This window comes from Branchiostoma lanceolatum, chromosome 1 (assembly GCF_035083965.1).
Source record: "Branchiostoma lanceolatum isolate klBraLanc5 chromosome 1, klBraLanc5.hap2, whole genome shotgun sequence".
NCBI classification, from domain to species: Eukaryota; Metazoa; Chordata; class Leptocardii; order Amphioxiformes; family Branchiostomatidae; genus Branchiostoma; species Branchiostoma lanceolatum.
The window spans coordinates 12,643,921-12,663,518 of record NC_089722.1 but is presented as its reverse complement, the minus strand read 5'-3'; the positions used below and the strand labels follow the sequence as shown (position 1 = coordinate 12,663,518).

Below are 19,598 nucleotides of genomic sequence, written 5' to 3'. Positions count from 1 at the left end.
TAGAAAGTGGTACTGCCCTTTGCAGCCGACACCAACGCATTTTGCGCACGGGTCTTTTGGTAAAATATGCATTTGCGTTTAGAGACTGACTTTCAATTTTTTTCAGAACTTTCCATCTAGGTGGAACTGTTATAAGCAGACTTTACATCTTTGATTTAGACTGTGTCGGAAGGAGAGGTCGGATGTTGTTTGTAGGAATGTAAGCTCGCACCTGCGTGTTTTTATGACAAGTCCTGCACACCCCTTGTTGTCGAAGTAACCTGACCCAGCTAGAGACACAAGATGGCGGCCGAACCGAGGTTGGAGAAAAGTTTCGAGGACGAAACGTCGCAGGATTCCTTCCAAACGGACCAGAACGGCAACACGGGAGGCTCGGAGCTGGGCGAGGATGATGGGGCCTTCGGAAGCGATAGTTTTATCCACCCCGGGTTCGATAGGACCTCCATTTTTATCGAGGGCGCGTCGGACTCGGAGTGTCTGGGGAAAGATGGTGGCTCCCACGAACACCCGGACGAGATGGAGGACGACAACTCTGCGCAGGGGTACATCCACCACACCATATCCCCCGACCAGATCACGTTCTCTATCACCCCAGGACGATGTAACATGCCCGATCCCACCAACATTGACCACGCCACCTTAACGCTAGAGACGGAATGTCCCACAACAAACAGTAAGGAAGTGAAGAGATACGTCTGTACGTACTCCGATTGTAAACGGACTTACAGTACAGCGGGGAACCTTAAGACCCACCAGAAGACGCACACCAAGGACTACACGTTCGTCTGTAAGCAGCAGGGTTGTGGCAAGGCCTTCTTAACATCTTATAGTCTGAAGATTCACGTCAGGGTCCATACGAAGGAGCGACCGTATAGCTGCGATGCGCTGGGTTGTGAGAAGTCTTTCAACACCTTATACAGGTATGTTTGACATTTGATTTTTATTTCACAACATAATTTTAGGGTCTCATTCCTGTTTTTCTCCGAGTGGGCACCCTAAAAGAATCCGTACCCCAAAAAATGAACGGCTGCATGAACGTGTGTGTATATCGGTATGAAATTCCCTTTTAGCGAGCCCGACTGATCTCAAGCGTCAAATTGATGAAAGCTTGTTTGTAACTGAAGAAATTAACAGGTCAAGTTCGGCAGCCGCGCGCGAGGTCGGATGTGCACATCCCGACATTGTGCGTGATGCGGTTGTGCCACTGTGCTCTTCAGCTGGAAAGTGCCTTTTTTGGTAGTAGCTAAGTGCAGGTTGTAATTGCAATAAAAAGAGTTGTAGTGTAGTGAAATTGTTGGCAATTTTTTTGCATGATCAAGGTAAATGTTCTCAATATAAAATGAATAACATTGGTGCATTTTCTGTAGCTTCATTACGAACGTGGCCATGTGAAACACGTATTTTTATAACATGTAAGCCTATGTAAGGGGCGAAAAAACTCATGAATGAGACCTTAGTCATGTTTATGTAATAATAATCACTAATGACTACCGCAGAACTATCAAAAGATCCTGTATTATTTTTTCTCAAATTTCTTTTTGATATTTTAGGGGGCTTCACAGTTGAACTTATAATTTGTTTATTTATTCATTTTTTTTATTAATCTTTAGGGTGGTCCCTTCGGTTAATCTAGTAACTGATTTCCAAAGGAGCCCTAAAAAAACCCTTATTGATATTAGGGCATGGATTCATGTAGAGCTGTGTACCTAAACAAATTTTAGGTACAGTTCGGACCTGAACCTGTACCTTAACAACTTGTTCAGAAAATGCTAGATTTTCAATAAGGACAAAAGCATGTTTGAACTGGTAAAAACATAATATTTGATTGTGCTAGGTATTATTTTTATGAAAACACAGATGAAAATTTGACTCCAGCCATGCAAATGTGTTTTTTGTGCTTTAGAGTGGCTTTAGATCACTGCCACGGTAATTTCATAGTAATTTTATCTGTCAAAGTAGCCATCCCATGAGTCAGGTCCAGTACCTGATACAGCAGGGTCAGGTATTTTGGACCTGTACCTAACACTACTGGTACACAGCTCTAAATTATCATGTTCCTGTCAATAATAATAATGACTGGTTTTATTTGCAAACAGTTGCATACACATACCGTTGCAGCCTTTCCCGGCTGAATTGGGGTATGGGATAAAACATTCAATTGCTCATACAAGTTTTACCATAACTCAACATATTTAAAAACTATATATATACACTTAAGTCAAGTACTACAATTCATTCAATAACTCTACGGTAAAAGGTAATGTGGTGTTCTTAAATCTGGAAGTTCTGCAGCTGAACGGTGTGAATTTGTCCTTTGACCTTAGATCCCTGCCATGAACGCTTCCCCGTTTCGGAGGGAGCCAACTAGAGAAGGTGGGGGATTTAGAGATCGACAGTGCAAATTTCATGCATAGATTACGGCGTCTCAGGTACAGGGAAGTGAGTGACAGCTGTTCTAATGCTCTGTCATAGCTAACATAGTTTTTACCTAGAATCATTCGGCACGCCCTCTTTTGTACAGCTTCTATGTGGTTTGACTGGAGAGTAGTGAGACCAGGATGCCACACAGGGCAAGCATACTCTAACAATGGTCTTACAAAACCACAGAAAACAAGCGTTAAGTCATAGTTAACAAGTCCATGTTTCTTTAGGACACGCACCAGATAAAGCCTACGGTTAGCTTTGCTCACTATCGAGTTTACATGAGTGGACCACTTGAGATCGGCCTGCAGGATTACACCTAGAACTCTAGCAAACTGCACTAATTCCAACTCTGATGGTCCGACATACAACTGTGGAGGTGGGGGTGGGTTTCTCATAAAACATATAACCATAACTTTACATTTCACTGGATTAAGTTGCATGTAATTAGATTCAGTCCAGCGCACAAGTCCATCAACGTCCCTTTGCATTGTAGAAGGAAGAGTTCTGGGTCTGGGTTCGGCCAACGACATGTCGTCAACGTATTTCCAGCCATCCGCCGACCCTTCTTCAACCGGAACAGCGTCATTAATGAGGGCCAGGAATACGAGAGGGCCTAACTTAGTTCCTTGTGGTACTCCGCAAGACAGTGTTTCCCATTCAGAAAGAGTTCCATGATACTTGACACGTTGTTGCCGGCTTGTCAGGAAGGAGCAAATCCAAGGGATGATGGATCGACGCACCCCGAGGGCGAGAAGCTTGTTGATGGCGGTAGGGTGGTGAACACAGTCAAAAGCACGGGTAAAGTCAGTCAGCACGAGTGTACTGATGTATCCAGGTTTGTCCGTTGTGCTTGCTAGGAAGTGAACCAAACTTGTGAGGTAATGTGTCGTAGATTTCCCCTTGAGGGATCCATACTGGCGGGTGTCAATCATGGGTAGAATGTCCTTCATGCACCAGTCGGTGATGAATCCTTCACATACTTTTGCGAAAATTGGGGTCAGAGAGATCGGTCTGAGTTTCTGTAGGCGAGGAGGGTTCTCCTTTGGAATCGGCACGACGTCGGCTTTCTTCCAAACTGCAGGTACAGTTCCTTCCGCTAGGGAGGCGTTGAATATGCTGGTTAGTGGTTGACTGAGTTCGAAGGCGAATTCTCGTATGAGTCGAGGAGAAATGCCATCAACACCGGCGGACTTGTTCAGTTTGACCGTTCGTAGTCGGTGGTACATTTCCCAGACTGACACTTCCGGGGGAGGGCTTGGAGCTGGTAGGTATGGGGGCAGGTCTTCCAGCTTTAAAGGAGGGTGTTGTTGAGAGGCTGACGCCAAGTGTTTGTTAATTGCGTTAGCCACATCCTTGATGGAAGAGGGGTCCACACCTGGAACTTCAATATGTGCGGGGTCTTTACGGATGTTGGCCATTTCTTTGATGTTTTGAAACCACTTCCGGGGGTCTGCAGTCTTAAGATTTTGGATCTTGTCCCTGTAGAATCCCTTTTTGGCTGTAGCAATCTCACGCGCAATCCTGTTCCTGAGACGTTTCCAGGTGCTGGTATCGCCTTTGTCAAAGGCTTTCTGGCGATCGGAGATGAGGGATTTAAGGTGTGGAGTGACCCATGGTTTGTCCTTCGGGTGTAGACGTACTACTTTGGTTGGGAAGAACTTTTCGATGGCATTGCTGAGTGTTGTGTAGAATGCAGCACACTTAGCTTCAGCATCTGTTGCATGTTCGACCTCATTCCACGAGTAGGTGGTAACCCAGGACCCGAAGGCCCTGATGTCTGAGTTCCGCATGGGCCTGGCTACTTTTTTGCGGCTACGATTGCTCGAGCGACTTTGTTCACCAGTCAGTATAACGCTGTTGTGGTCACTCCGTCCCACAGGTGGCGCTGTAGTAGGAGACCCATAGAATCTGCCGACGTTCGTAAGGACCTGGTCAAGTATCGCGTTGCCACGAGTCGGAACCTGTACAACTTGTAGCAGAGAATGATCGCGACAGAGGATGCTGGTGTCGAGGTGGATAGTGCAGGAAGTGACAGGAAGCACAGGAATAGATTTGAATCAGTAAAGGTCAAAATAAAGAATTGGTGCAAATTGTGCAATACATGTAGTTCAACAAGTTGTCCAGTCATCGCGGTCGACTTTAATACAAACCTTGCATACAGAAGACAAGGGTTTGATCCCTGGTTATAACATTTTTTTAACATCCATTTTTTGTTATTCTACTTTTTTTAATCATTCTTAGTCTTACTCAGGAATGTAAACAAGGCTCATTTTTGCACAATTTTAGGGTAAGGGTTGACAGGATCATGAGGTCTCATCATACTGATTCACAGGAACATTCTGCGTCAATAGTGCCAAAAAATTCTCATTGACAATGACAGGCACATCCTGTCAATAGTGCCAAAAATTGTATTGATAGCAGCATCCCTTCGACAGTACAAAAAATTCTTATTGACAGGAACATCTCGGCAATTTTTTTAATACCTCTCAGTCTTTCAATACATATTTTTCTTAAGTTGTTTATCTCTAGGCTTGTGTTTTGCACGATTACATTACACAACAGTGACTATGAGTATGACTGTAACGTGTTACCGGTAAGTCAAAAATGTTTGTACAATTTCTGATCATTATACAAATGATGATCATTATACAGTGCACTAAAATGAAATAGTACATTGATGTATTAATTACTATATTAGATTTTTTTCTGGCGTGAGAGACTGTGTGTGACTGACAGGTCAGAAATTGTAAGAATTTTCCATTCAAAGATTGGCTTGAAGATTAGCGTACTCAACATTGCATTGTCATGCCTCTCACAATCTTCCTGTTGCCTCTCACACGTGACTCACAATGTTCCTACATGTAGATCACCATCTATGGAAACATCTTTGCTTACACAAGCATGCAGCAGGCAAAGTGGACATGATAAGCACCATGATTTCTCTAATGATACAGATGATTTCTTGACATTTGATTTTCCCTAGTGATAGGGAGATTTATGGCTACTGCTGTAAACTCAGCAATAATGGAAATCCTTACAATGTACTTATTTCAGAACCAAAATTTGAACTTGTACCACGATTGAACAGCCTTTTCTGCCATCTTCCTCTGGGCCTAATTAGAAATTTGGTAGTGAAATAAGAACATTGTAAATCATTGAACTACCAACCTGACAAAACTACTGTAAATGCATTTAAATTCGCATGGTTTTAATTTCGCGGTAGGGAGAAAATGGAGTGTTCACGGTACTTTTAAGTTCGCGTTTGAGACGATACGTAGTAGACTAGGGGGTAGGAGGGCAAAAAAATTTTCGATGGTTTTAAGTTTACGGCGAAGAGCTTACTGCAAAAACCGCAATCAAAAGATCGCTGCAATCATTTCTGCGTCTACTGTATAGTATTTAGGACTCTGGAGCTGGTTCCATGTACCATGTTTATATTTAATATGACAGAAATAGATTGTATTTGAATGCTACTCTAACCGGGTTGGGGTTTTGTTCGCGTTAAGAATTTTCGCGTTCGCGTGGAAAATTTTCGCGTGGAAAATTTGAAATGGAGAATTTATCTATTGGTTCAAAAAACAAAGTAATTTTATCATCAAAATTTTTCTCCCTTGGGAATAGACTTGAGTCCCTTGGGAGTAGCACACACCAAACCACACCACACCCTGCCCACACCCATGCAGGGAAAAAGTTTGCCTGTAATTTTGATCATTTGCTCGTTAAAATACGCTAATTAGTTGATCAGAAGGGAATTGGAGGTTTACAAGTCTAAAGTTTCACACCCAAAAAATTTCAAAGGATTTTTGAAATTTAAAAAATACAAAAACAAGTTGATTCCCAAGGGAGAAAAATTTTGATGATGAAATTACTTTGATATTTTGAACCTATAAATAAATTCTCCATTTCAAATTTTCCACGCGAAAATTTTCCACGCGTACGCGAACATTCTTCACGCGAAAAAAACCTGTTCCCCTCTAACCTGACGTTAGAATGTCTAACAACAACAAACATGACTTTCCCATCACTGTGTATGGGTCAAGAGACTAAAGGCTTGTGTATTGTGCAAATGCACGGTGTACAGAAGGGTGCTAGAGTGTATTGATTTATCTGAAACATAGTTAAAGAGCATTGTCCCACTTAGATTCTTGGAGTACAAAATACAGGATGTTCTTCTCAAATTTGTTTGTGACCATTTTTTACTTTTGTTTCTGTAAATGCTAGCTATGTCAGGATTTTTGGAAAACAGGCACATCCCATTATTTTTCATGTTCTCTCTTGTGTTTTTGTTAAACAGACATATCCCATTGTTTTCATGTGTTTTGGTACCAACAGCTTATCGTTTTCAGCTCTTGACTTAAAAAAGAAATAAAGTTGTTTACAGTACACCATCATACCACAGGGCTCAAAATACAGACGTTTTTGAAACTGAAGTTGATTTTAAACTAAAAGTACTCAGACTCAGTATTAGGAATCATGTAGAAAACAGAAGTTAAGTACTTACAAACAATTCAATCTCTACAACAGGATAAGATTCATAGATTACATTTGGACGTTTCGATTGACATCCATCACTCTTCTTCAGCAAACTTCAGTGTCACTAGAATGAATTGGCAGAGCGATTCAATATGTTTAGTATGTTTAGTTCAAGTGCTGTGGTTACCAGCTGTAATATCATTCCTTAGCATTTCCAGCTATATTATTCTTTGATACGTTGATGAAGGATAGACATCCAGGTAGTAACTAAGATACGCCAAAAATAGTTACTCGAGCAACTGGATAAAATTTTGAAACAGTCAGACGTTTCAGACAGTATCCACTGTCTTTCGTCAGTGACTGACAAAAGACAGCGGATGCTATCTGAAACGTCTGACTGTTTCAAAATTTTATCCAGTTGCTTGGGTAACTATCTTTGGCATATTATACTTTGACTTTGAACTTTGTTCAATTTCATATCAGTGGCACAAAAACACAGCTGTGTAAAAAGCACACAATTAAAAATGAGGCTATGTACTGTTAAAAGAATAGGCCAAAATTAGTATTATATATATATACCTTATATTTTGCTTTATTTGGTAAATAAATTTTTAAAAGCAGTGGACGATAGAGATCTAATACTTAGCAACACTGAATCCAGTTACATTTCCATTTGAATGAAGAGTAATTGCTAGAATCAATGATTCTATTCCTGCCACACTGCCCACCACACCCCATCACTTGTGAAATTAGCCTTTGTCTGAGTGTTTCAAGATGGCTATCTCTGGCTGTGGAGCCATCACTGAAAACTCCATGGCAGAAAATTAGATTTCTGTCAGACCATGATAAATTTTCCTGTAAGCTTGTACTGTTAGGAGAAAAAAGCAAGAAAGGGGAGAACCATTTTTGCCTTCTTGAGTTGTCACAAAGAAACATATTGTTAAAAGCATATCTTCCAAAGCCCTAAGGAATAAAGAAAAAGCAGACACCTTTTTGGAACCAAATTGGTTCGGCATTACTTTGTACCAAGAAAGCACTCTTTGTTGAATTTGCATGATTAATGAAAGATCAGACTAGTCTACACATGTCTGGTTTGGGTTTGCAAGCAAAGCTATTTTACAGGGGTTATAACTTATCTATATCATAAGCACACTGAGGAAGATACATGTATATCTGTGTTGACCAGCAATGCATGTTAACCCTCAGACTGCAAATATAGTGGCACCCGATCTTGCGATCTTGTTTACTTACCATTTGAAATGTCTGCGGGAAATGTATTTTACAGATGTATTTTTGTCACATAAGCAGAAATTTGATGGGAAGAAATTGATAAAGGAACAAATTTTCTGCTAAATTTTGCCTTTAGAATAGAAGACACTCAGCTAACAAGTTTGGGATTTTTTTGTTGTGTCTCAGCCGTCATCCTTCTGACGCCCATTCAACTAAGTTTGGGATTTTTTTCAATTGTCCCAAAATTGTCCCAAAGCATGTATCGAGTTCTCCTGAGCCATATTTTTTCAATTGTCCCAAAATTGTCCCAAAGCGTGTATCAAGTTTTCCTGAGTCATATTTTTGTGGTCACTGGCGATCTGAACACCACTGATTTGGAGCCCTGGTGCCCCAGACTCTTACCTGATGTGTTTTTTGCCCTTTGCCTCAGGTTAAAAGCACACCAGCGTCTCCACTCAGGAGAAACCTTCAACTGTGAGTCTGACGGCTGCACCAGGTACTTCACTACCAGGTCTGACCTCATGAAACACCTGAGAACTCACACTGGCGAGAAACCTTACAAGTAAGTACTCACACCTTACAAATACTCACACTGGGGAGAAACCTTACAAGTAAGTACTCACACCTTACAAATACTCACACTGGGGAGAAACCTTACAAGTAAGTACGCACACCTTACAAATACTCACACTGGGAGAAACCTTACAAGTAAGTACTCACACCTTACAAATACTCACGCTGGGGAGAAACCCTACAAGTAAGTACTCACACCTTACAAATACTCACACTGGGAGAAACCTTACAAGTACTCACACTGGGAGAAACCTTACAAGTACTCACACTGGGGAGAAACCTTACAAGTACTCACACTGGGAGAAACCTTACAAGTAAGTACCGACACTGGGGACAAACCTTACAAGTAAGTACACACACCTTACAAATACTCACACTGGGGAGAAACCTTACAAGTGTTCACACTGGGGAGAAACCTTACAAGTACTAGTAAATACACTTTCTTCCTTCTTACTCCTACTTCAGATGTACTGAGACCTCCTGTGGAAAAGCCTTTGCTGCAAGTCATCATCTTAAGACCCACATAAGAACACATACAGGTGAGTAAACCTAAACTAAAGGCTAAAGTGAGTAACTATATGTAGATGCTGATAAAATTGGTAACAGACTTTAGGAACACTATAATTGCAAATATTTGGTGCAGAATCAAACATGTTCTATCAAGACAAAGGAAACTGTGCATTGAGCATCAACACATAATTAGGTATTGCTACTTCTTAAGACTTATTTGGCTGGTTACCCCTTGTGTATGGCCAGGTGAGAGGCCCTACAGTTGTGAGAAGGAAGGCTGTCAACGTGCCTTCACCACACAGTACAGTCTCAAGAGTCACACCAAGACGCACGCCAAGAAGGGCCTGTCTTCTCTAGGTTCCTTAGGAGAGGTAAGAATCTAGGTGACTGTTTAATGTTGTAAAAAGATGTCAATGATAAACAGGAAGTTACTCAAAAAGTTACCGATAAATTTTTATGATTTGTTAATTGGTTGGTTACTTGCTTGTTCAGCCTTAGATGAAGAGAAAAATATGCATGTAAATTTTTTTCTTATTTAGATGTAGGGCCCCTCAATAACTGCTGAATAGACATTTGTGCATGATATGGAGAACACAATGATGCTGTAGTCTGTGCTGTCCAAGTGCTTTCTGTAATTTCTGTTTGTTGCCATTTGTGTAAAATTGATTCTGCAGTTTTATAGCTACAGTCAAACTTGCATCCAACAACCAGTCAAGGGACCAAGGAAATGTGGTTGTTGACTGGAGTTGGCTGTTGGATAAAACTCGGGTCGGTTTGCCGATTTTGTGGGCATAAAATGATAAATGAGGCTGCATAAATACTTCGCACGTACAGGACTTATCTGCCTGTTATGCATATAAAATTACAAGACAAGTGAAGAAATACAGTATATACAAGAAAAAACAAACTAAACTGTTGTTGTCTACAAGACTACAATGCACTGTCGATTACATTGCCAATAAACGTTAACATAACAAAAGATTTTTCGGGTACATGTACAAAACCTTTGTTGTACTTACAATGAATGTTTACGTTGAGATTTGTGTCTCCATTGTTCTACATTAGTTGCTACATTTGAATTCACTTTGTTCTACATTTGTTGCTACATAAACACAAGTTTGCCGTCGACTGTAGAATCTGTTATTGAAATGCTTGCTGGACTGCTGTCAATCATTTTGTTGTTGAATGGAGTGTAAAATCTACACAGTATGACCCCTGAGGCCCATGAGGAAGTGGTTGCTGGTTGAAGCCTGCAGTTGGTTGCTTGAAAGAGTTCACTTACTATGTAAAATCGGACGGGACTGTCTGAATGTGGTTGTTGACAAGAGTTGGTTGTAGGATAGAGTTGGTTGGATGGACAAGTTTGACTGTATTCTAAAGGTTGTTTTAAATCTCTCGCCTCAGGAGGCCCAGTTTATCACCACGACAACGGGGGCGATAGAACAGTGGTCGCTAGGCAGCCAGTTTGTTCTGGCCTCGTCAGGCGAGCTGGGACAAGGGGACGCCAACTCACTCTTAGAACAAATCAACCAGCAGGTCCAGGCACAGGCACAAGATAGCATGGTTTGTTTGTTTGTTTGTCTGCTTATCATGTTTCAACAACCCATTGTTTTTACTTGTATACCTCTCCTCTTGTTCGCCCTCTCTCAAACAAGAAACTTTAAGCTACCACAGTACCAGTTATTTTTTGTAAGATACACTGCCAAACAACCTGAACTCAAGAGTTAAGGTCCAAGTATTTGATTCTTATTTCTTGACTTGTTGAAACAATTTTATGGAGCGAAAGAAAATTTCCTGAGCAGCTTCATAACCCCTGCTTCACCTGTTGTGTCAGTTAGGCCTCACTCTTTGAGTTGAACTTGACCTATGATGTTACTGACTCAGGGACAAGAGATGCTGGCTCAGTCCTTTTCGTGTAATTTCTTTGGTGTAAGATACCAGCTTTATATACATTAAACATCATTTGGTTATACACAATACACAATTGAACAGCTTGTCAGACCTCCAAGCTTGTTTACAATTGAGGATATTTTTTTAAAGGATATGATTATGTAACATTATGTATGGACCTCTTTCACTGCAGGGTCTCCCCACTATCTCCACCGACCTGTTGACGCCAATCTACACGGACCAGCAGGGAAACCAGATCGTGGCATTAGGACCGGATGCTGCTGTGACTGTGACCACCCAGCCACCGGCTTTTGTAACATCAGGAACAGGTGTGTCTCATGCAAAATCATGACATTTCAAATATACTACAGAATTGTTAAAACAGGACTGCAACCTTAATCAAAGTACTGTAAGAATCTATAAAATTGGTTCCTGCATGAATGAATTTATTTACAGTATTTGAAAGCTCTTTATTACAAGGCAAATTCTAACAAGGAACAGTGGACCACAGCTTAATGTGCCATTATATGGACTGTAACTTTTTATAGTAGTATACAATTACACGTTGAGTGAGGGCCAACAGCATGGATTTGAACCTTATACCATCAGAATCTGCTCCAGAGGCAAGTTGACACACCAGTCCACTGTGCACTAGGCAAATTCTCCTACTCTTTCCTCCACTGTATCACAACTTATATTAATGTCTTGTTCAAAGGACAGCTAGCTTTTATAGCTGCATGTGCATTTACTTTTTTTGTAGTGAGCAACAATTAACAGCCAAGATTCAAACCACTGCACCAAGCATGGTACATTTGTGAGTGACCCTTCGTTGCTTTTTCTTTCCCAACCACAGGTACAACACAAGTGCAACAGTCTGACTACAGCTCCATGGGGGGTCCTGTGGAGGTGCTGCAGTCGTCAGGGCAACAGTTGCCACAGCAACAGTCGACCCTACTGCTGCCGCCCGACCTACAGCTGCAGCCACAGACCAACCTGATCCCCCCCACCATCCTCATGAATGTGCCAGTGGTACAGTCCCAGGGGGAGGGGCAGGCGGATAACTCACAGGTATGGACAGGAAAAGTAGCCTGGTAGCCATCCTATTCCAGCCCCATTCGCTCCTTTGATAGCTTCCATGCAGAATACTGTAAGTGCCTTTAAGTTCGCAGGGATTTGATTTTGTGGTAGGGAGAAAATTGAGTGTTAGCGACATGTCCCTGTGGTGCAAGCGGTAACGCAACCAAACATTTAAATGGGGATGGGGCTAGAGTATTTCGTGTGGAAGCAATCGTTGGAGCAAACCGGAGCTAGAATAGATGGATTCTAGGCTACAAGAAGTGGGGCATGGACACTGTTAAAAGACTAATCCTGTGTTAGACTGAATGACATCCCAGTAAAACTGAAAATAGACTTATCTATCCAAGATGTTCAATGTTTGGCACAGGACCTCCGGTTGGCTCTGGTGACCTATAACCCTCTCAGTGTCTTCAGTGTGTCCTCCCACCTTCAGGGACGACCTCTAGGGCACTTACTGGTTGGATCTGGTGCTGAGGTGACCAGTTTTATCACTTATCCTCCTCTATGGAGGCTGGTGTTTTACGTGAAAGGGCAGCTATACCGGCTATAAAGATAGAAATGCCTCTTTGGTGTGCCTCTAGAGGTGTGTCCCAAGAAGGTCACCTGGTGTTAAGCTATACTATGGCTGACTGGTGGCTGGTTTGGTCCGCATCGCACTGCTTCGTTTGAGGTGGAGCCACGCAAGCAAATACTTCAATCTTCCTCAAGCACTTGGAGTCTAAGGCTTCCAGTTCCTGTGTTAGTGTCTTTGTATGATTTTTTTGGCTCCTTGGAGGATGACTGTGAGAACAAAGGCTTGGTAGGTCTTCATCTACGTCAGTCTCGACCAGGGCTGTCTCCAGCTTTACATTTTTCCATCCGACTCATTGTTTTGGAGCCCATGTTGTTAGTTTTTGCTGTTGAGTCTGTCATTTTAAGCTTACAAAAATACACTTTCATCAATTTCATACCATGAACTAAAGTATATTTTTTGGACAGTATGAAGTCTTTTCTGTCTCGAAAAGCAATATCTATCCCAGGACAGAGGGACGGTCCTGAAGGCCGTCTTGATCCGGACAGATGTTTGCAATGGAACACATGATCTGCTGGTGAATGCTGCCAAAGCGAGTTTCACTATCATGGTGAATAACCAGATGATAAAGTTCTATTTAGCAAAACCAAAAGGGTTTAGCAGCAGCCATTTCAGTGGTCTTTCTGCTACATGCCTCAGCCAGCTGAATCATGTTGGTTGTCCAAAATGTAAAGCTGTAAGATTTTCTTCGCCACAGGTGTTTACTCTGAAGGAAGTGAAGATGCCATCAGCTGGAACATCAGCACAGCCTGTCACAGATGTCAGCAGTGCGCAGGTCGACACACAGATCGCTTCCCTGCTGCAGCACATGTCACAGCAGGTAACAGGACATAACTAAATATTCAGCATGAAAGGTTATCTGTCGGTAGTTGCAATGGACCACGCCTTAGCCATTTACAACATAGGCTGCTGAGACATTTCTGAGTAGTGCCATTTTGCATACCATGTTGACATTCATAAAAGGTTCATGGGCCTCTTGGAAAACCTTCCGTTTCAACTAACATTTCAACATGTCTATGAATTGATGTTTGTATCATGGTGTATCTTTGTAACCCACAGTTACTATTAGGATAACTGAATTATGTGGAATCTAAATTTGTTTCTCACCTCTCCTTGTAGGTCCAAACATCGGTGGGACCCACAGCAAACAGCAGCTCCACTCAGGATGTGGACATGTCCCAGTTCCAGACTGAGCCACCACAGACCTTCCCGGTATGTGCACCTGTACATTTGTACATTTTTTTGTATCTGTACTAATCGGCTAGTAGAACAGATCTTTGACATAGCAAAGGAGTTTCTTAATCTTTATTTGTTAGCCAGTATGCTGTACATACCTTTAAGTTTGTGGGATCTAATTTTGTATCAGAGAGAAAATGGAGCATTGGTTTTAAAATTTGCAGTTGAAACAAGGAGGTAGATGGGCAGAAGGTTTGTGTTGAAGAGATTACCACGAAAATCTCAAACATTAAACCACTGCGAAAATTTTTACATTTTACAGTAACTGCTCTGCAGCATACCACTCAAGCTTTTTCATGTGATATAAAAACCTTTGGCATAACACACCAGCTTCTATAATCTGTATTCTTTCAACTGATATAACAGCCCGTTGGCATAATACAGGAGTTGTTTCTGTATTTGAAATAAAAGCCTTTTGATATGACACACACTTCTTGAATCTGTGCTAGCCGCCCAGTATTCTGTAATTTCCATTTAATACAAACCAGCTGGGATGTCCATGTAACTCAACTGGTAGCAGCCTCACAGTTGAGACCCCTGCACAATCTTTGGAAGGGTATCTTGGTTGGGGCTACACCCCTCTTTCAGAAGGGACGTAAAATGCACCTTAAAGTAGAAGGTCTAGCAGCCCCTCCCTATAAAAATATGCCCATAATGCCCTGCTACTGAAACAGCAAAGAAAGTTGCTGCCCTATGTGTCATTCGGAGCTACAAGGGTCTGAACGAACGAACAAACAAACCAGCTAACTTGCAGGCATTGCATAAAGCTATCAACGAAAAATTCCATGAGGATAATGATAAATCGTTCCAGTTTCCAATAGTTTTGGGGAAAATATGTTTCACACATTGATATCATTGATTTTTTTGTCCCTTACAGTTAAACCTGGTCCAGCCGCAGCAGGTCATACAAACCCTGGAGCAAGGTCAAACTGAAGGTCAACTGCAAGGTCAGACACAGCAAACAACTAGCAGCATTGCACAGCCGTCTACAGCCACAACTGTTCCTTCCACCAGTGCGGGCGGGAAGGATTGTTGTACAACGCGGCATGGCGACCGGATCACAACCGTGTTTCTGACCCGGCCAGAGGAACTGCAGAGCATTGCACCGCAGGCCGCCGAACTTCTGCCATCGCTTACGCAGAGCGCAGTAACGGTCGGGAAGCAGCAGACAAGCAGCGATCCCGGCCAGCCTATTCTGCCGGTGATTGTAATCAAGACAGAGTCCGACGCAAACTGTTGTAAGTGCACCTGTGACTGTAAGATCAAGCCAGAGCCAGAGAAGGAGAATACAGCAACATCAACAATAACAACCACAACTTCTAGTGCCTCACAACAATTCTTCATTCAAGCACAGCTTTCTCCAGAAAGAGTTACGCATTGATACATACTAACTTATTGTACCGAGACTAACAGTAAGTCTTCAATAAGACTCTCTCAAGTTGTATGTCTTGTATATTTTGTGTCTTGAATTGAAGCTGATGTGCTGGTTTTTCTTTTGTGTTTTTTTTTTTATCTTTGTTCAACACATTGCAAAGAAAAATAAACATACTTGGGGAAAAACTTAGTCTCAAACTTCTTAACCAGTCTGGCTGGTATATTTGTTTCAAAAGGCTATATTATCTGATACCTCCACGTCAATAGACTTACTTTTAAAGTTGTATACTTTTGTAACTGAGCAAAGCAAAATAGCCCAAGTTCATTCATTATATTTCTTATTTGTGATTATTCAAAATCATTGCTGATGATTTAACATAGAAGGTAACATTGATTGTAAAGTTTGTAATTCTTTCTATGAAAGCGCCAAAGCAGCATTGAAAGTGTTAATAGTGTGTTAAGGAATTTAGATCTTATTAAGTAAATACTAGTACATGTATTTGCATTTGTAAGCAGCTGCTCTATTAGATAGTCTATATATATGTACCAGCATTGCAAGAATGTATTCGTATTCAAGGCCGAACTAATGCTGTTCTTGTAGCAAGGCAAGAGCTGTAGATGTGTAAGTTGGCTTACAAAGTTGTCATATATTACTATATCAGATATATAGAACTCAGTTACAATTTAGAAATGGCATCTCTAATGCTATGATTAGCACCTCTATTGGCCAATCAAAAATGCTATATGCATAGCTATTCGATAGTTTTTGCTGCTTATAACTGATTAGTTTAAGCTCATTTTTGGCAGATTCTAAGCATTGCTATTAATACAGTTTGAATTGAAGCTTTAATAGTTTCTTATTTGTGACATTTGCTAGCAAAATAGCAAAAAGATAGCTTTATCTACATCTTGTCGTTGTCCGAGAATTGTAAATATACCAAAGGGCAACTTAGAAATTGAATTATTGACCACATAAACATGTCCTTTGTATTGTAGATGAACAGGTAACATAACAATGTAGCTATGCACAATTGTAGCCCAAACCAAAGCTGAACAGGAGGCTTTAGGGGCTCATCTGGCTGATAGAAGTGGTGCTTTGGGGCCTTGACTGACAGGATGTGACTTTACAAGGCAGAGATGTCACATTGAGGCTGTCCTCTAAGGCCTTGGATAAATTATTTGATTCATAAATACAAAATTTGCTATAGAATTAAAAGGTCCTTGACAGTTCACTAGAATACCTCGTGGTCTTGTGCGAAAACATTTATAGTATTGTCATCTTTAAACTGATGAGGGGAATTTTCCGAGATGTCATTGTTCCACACATGGTGTTATAACTTTATCAGTTTCTACAGACTGGTACCTCGGGTAGTGACATGTTCAAGCTGACAAGCTCTGTGTAATTTTTCTGATGACATCATAGATTCCTGTGCATATCTGTTTAGCAGTAGTTGACATCATTGACTCCTGTGTAACTGTTGTGTCTGACAAGGTTTTGAATTGCTATGCCCTCTGACATGTTTTTTTGTGATTTGTGTGTACTAGATCTAAGATATAAAATATTTTGTAATGTAGCAGGCATTTTGAATTGTACAGTTTAGCCTACTTAAAGTTTTTGTTTACTCTTCGGAATTATATAAACTCCTTTGCTGTAAATTAACTGCCATATTTTTGAGTGTCAAAATGTGTTCAAAGTCCAAAGTATTGCAATCGTTAATGACATCTTTGGAAGAGCCTTCATTATTTCTGATCTGTATCAGATATCACTTACACATTTCCACATTTTAAATGGCTAAATCTATTGTAAGCTTGAAAGTTTATCTGTACATGTACTTGTAGAATAGGATCTTTAAACTGCAACTGTGCACACACAAAATTGGACTTTTTTGTACTACATGAAACCTGTGTAAGTGACTGCCTCTACTCAAGTGACCACCTGTCCAACGTGACCACTTTTTTTCCATTGACACATGCACTTAGAATCCTGTCTATAGTGACCACCGGTCAACATAGACCAGATTTTATCGGTCCAATGAGTAGTCTTCTTGGGCAGTTTTGACTGTATGTGACACATCAGTTTAAAGATCCTTGTTCATAATGAATTTCTTGTTGTTTACTGTGGAAACCTCTCAACGTCTCCATTGTTATTCAAGAGTAGCTCATTATATAAGAACAGTAGATTGTGTTACACACTACATATTTCTACGGTCAAGTGTTTTCTGTAAATTGATGCAGATCAGGTGAAACAAACTTTTTTAGAATAAGAAATTTTTCCATTTTATGTATGCATATACTTAACGTTACTCCACAAGGTGTGCCATGTAATAAACAATTTGTTGTGGTAAGAAGTTGTAAGAAGCTAGCCCCAAAGTGACTATATGAAACTGACAAACTATCATGTCCTAAAATTTGTTATAGCTCAATACTATTGCAATATAATGTTTAGTTTTAAGTTGTTTTTTTACTCGGCCATTTTTGTAAAGGTAGATTCATGCGATGTTGTCCACTTTCACAGAACCTACGCTTGTGGTCTCTTTGCACTTGCATGTATGTAGCCCATGCTCACAGATAATTGGTCCACACACCAAGTTTCAGACAGAAATATGATGGCCTATTCCTCTCCATATTTTGGCCCTTTAAAGCAATACAGTAGGGAATCTATGGACCAGGTTTTTGTGAGAGTGTGCCATGCTTTAAAACGAGTGGAATTCAGTTAGACTACATTTGTAATTGCTTTCAGGTGTTTTCCTTAGACTTCGTTAAGTAGATACCCAGGCAATCTAATAATGCACTACAGGGACTTGTTTGAGCATGTAACATTGTATATTATTGTAAAATTATAGGTTTTGTATGCTGCATATTCAATATGTAAACTGTCAATGTGCCACTGTTGAAAAATATATTGAACAAAATAATAACATGTGGAAGAGTTTGGGCACACATATATCATATACTGTACTTAACAGGCTTAGTTTGTACATTTTGTGTTGATTGTAGATGTATAATCAACATTGACATATTATCCTATTGTTGAAATATAAACTTCTATCCTCAATGCCTACATGTGGCCAGTCTGTATGCTCCCTATCTTTGGTACCAGCCTTGTTAGTTTGCGGTTACTCCAATACCAGCTCAGAAAAAGAAACAAGAAATAGACATGCCTTCAAGCAACCTCCTTGTTATCAACCCAGAATTGTGGTGTTCCAAAAATTTTCTTTCTCCCTAGAACTGTCGTTGAGTCGAACTCATTGCCACCAAGTACTGTTGGAAAATCCTCACCAGATTAAACAATGCTTACAGATGTGCGAAGGTTAGGTGTGACACAGTGACACATTATTCAGTGTGATATATTTAACGAGCTGCTGTGCCAGGCCACATTCCTGCAAAGCTGGTGTGTTAAGCCAAAGGTTTGTTATAATGGCTATACATGTATAGAGACATATAGAAAATATTTGGTCAGAACCACTTGATCACAAGCGAGTGAAAGGGTAAGCCTAAACTAACAATTATTGTACCCAGACTGTGTGGTCTTAAATGTAATTTTGAATCTTTAATAGGTACTACATGTACAGTACTCACGTTTTTCACCAAGCTCAAACTGGAGAGCATTCTATCCACTGTGTGAACAAACAATAATTGGACGGGTGTGAATTAACGTTATATTGACTACATGTTTGAATAACAGTTGTAATTTTGATTGCAAAAATACTTGCGATGGTACCCTGACCCCAGGGTCTGTCTACTGAGTAGACATCTTTGTCTGCAAACTTTTTGGAGGGCCTTGAGAAGCCTGTGAGTTTGATAAAGAGACAATAAACTTGACTGCTGTATGAGATTGGGAGTGTCTGTTGTTGTTATCATCATGATGATTGATTCAGAATGGATTTTATTGTTTTAATATCTATAAAGCTTTCCACATAGAGTGGGGAAGATGTCAAAAATAGGTGCATCACATCGTTTTTCAGATTGCTATTCTGAATAATACATCTATATTATTATGAAAAGGGTTCAAAAAGCACAAAAATGAAAGGGCCTTATGTTATGATGTAAAATACATGTCATGTATCTTTGCATACAAAAACAAGAGTTCCGGCTACCTCATATCTCCATGAACAATTCTATTTATGCAAATGACTTAGACATTTACATGATATATAAACACCTTTATCTTACTTACACATGTTGCAATATTGACAGTCCTATAATTTTCCAATTTGATGAATTTCAGTGTTTTTGCATT

At 40.5% G+C, this 19,598-nt stretch overlaps 1 protein-coding gene across 1 annotated transcript; it reads left to right on the top strand.

Moving 5' to 3' along the window:
* The first annotated feature begins 41 nt into the window (after window positions 1–41).
* LOC136435337 (metal regulatory transcription factor 1-like) lies at window positions 42–19,193 on the top strand. The gene is made up of 10 exons (XM_066428763.1): window positions 42–920; window positions 8,558–8,689; window positions 9,166–9,239; window positions 9,457–9,581; window positions 10,615–10,773; window positions 11,294–11,429; window positions 11,954–12,168; window positions 13,446–13,568; window positions 13,868–13,960; window positions 14,862–19,193. The coding sequence occupies exons 1-10, from the start codon at window positions 283–285 to the stop codon at window positions 15,363–15,365; spliced, it is 2,199 nt and encodes a 732-aa protein (XP_066284860.1). The 5' UTR covers window positions 42–282; the 3' UTR covers window positions 15,366–19,193.
* Window positions 19,194–19,598: the final 405 nt, after the last annotated feature.

Excerpts from the sequence above, each read along its gene's own strand:
- LOC136435337 (XM_066428763.1), top strand. The coding sequence starts at position 283 with ATGGCGGCCGAACCGAGGTTGGAGAAAAGTTTCGAGGACGAAACGTCG. Across the intron at positions 9,582-10,614 it reads CTCTAGGTTCCTTAGGAGAG|GAGGCCCAGTTTATCACCAC; the intron begins GTAAGAATCTAG and ends CTCTCGCCTCAG. Across the intron at positions 13,569-13,867 it reads TGCAGCACATGTCACAGCAG|GTCCAAACATCGGTGGGACC; the intron begins GTAACAGGACAT and ends CTCTCCTTGTAG.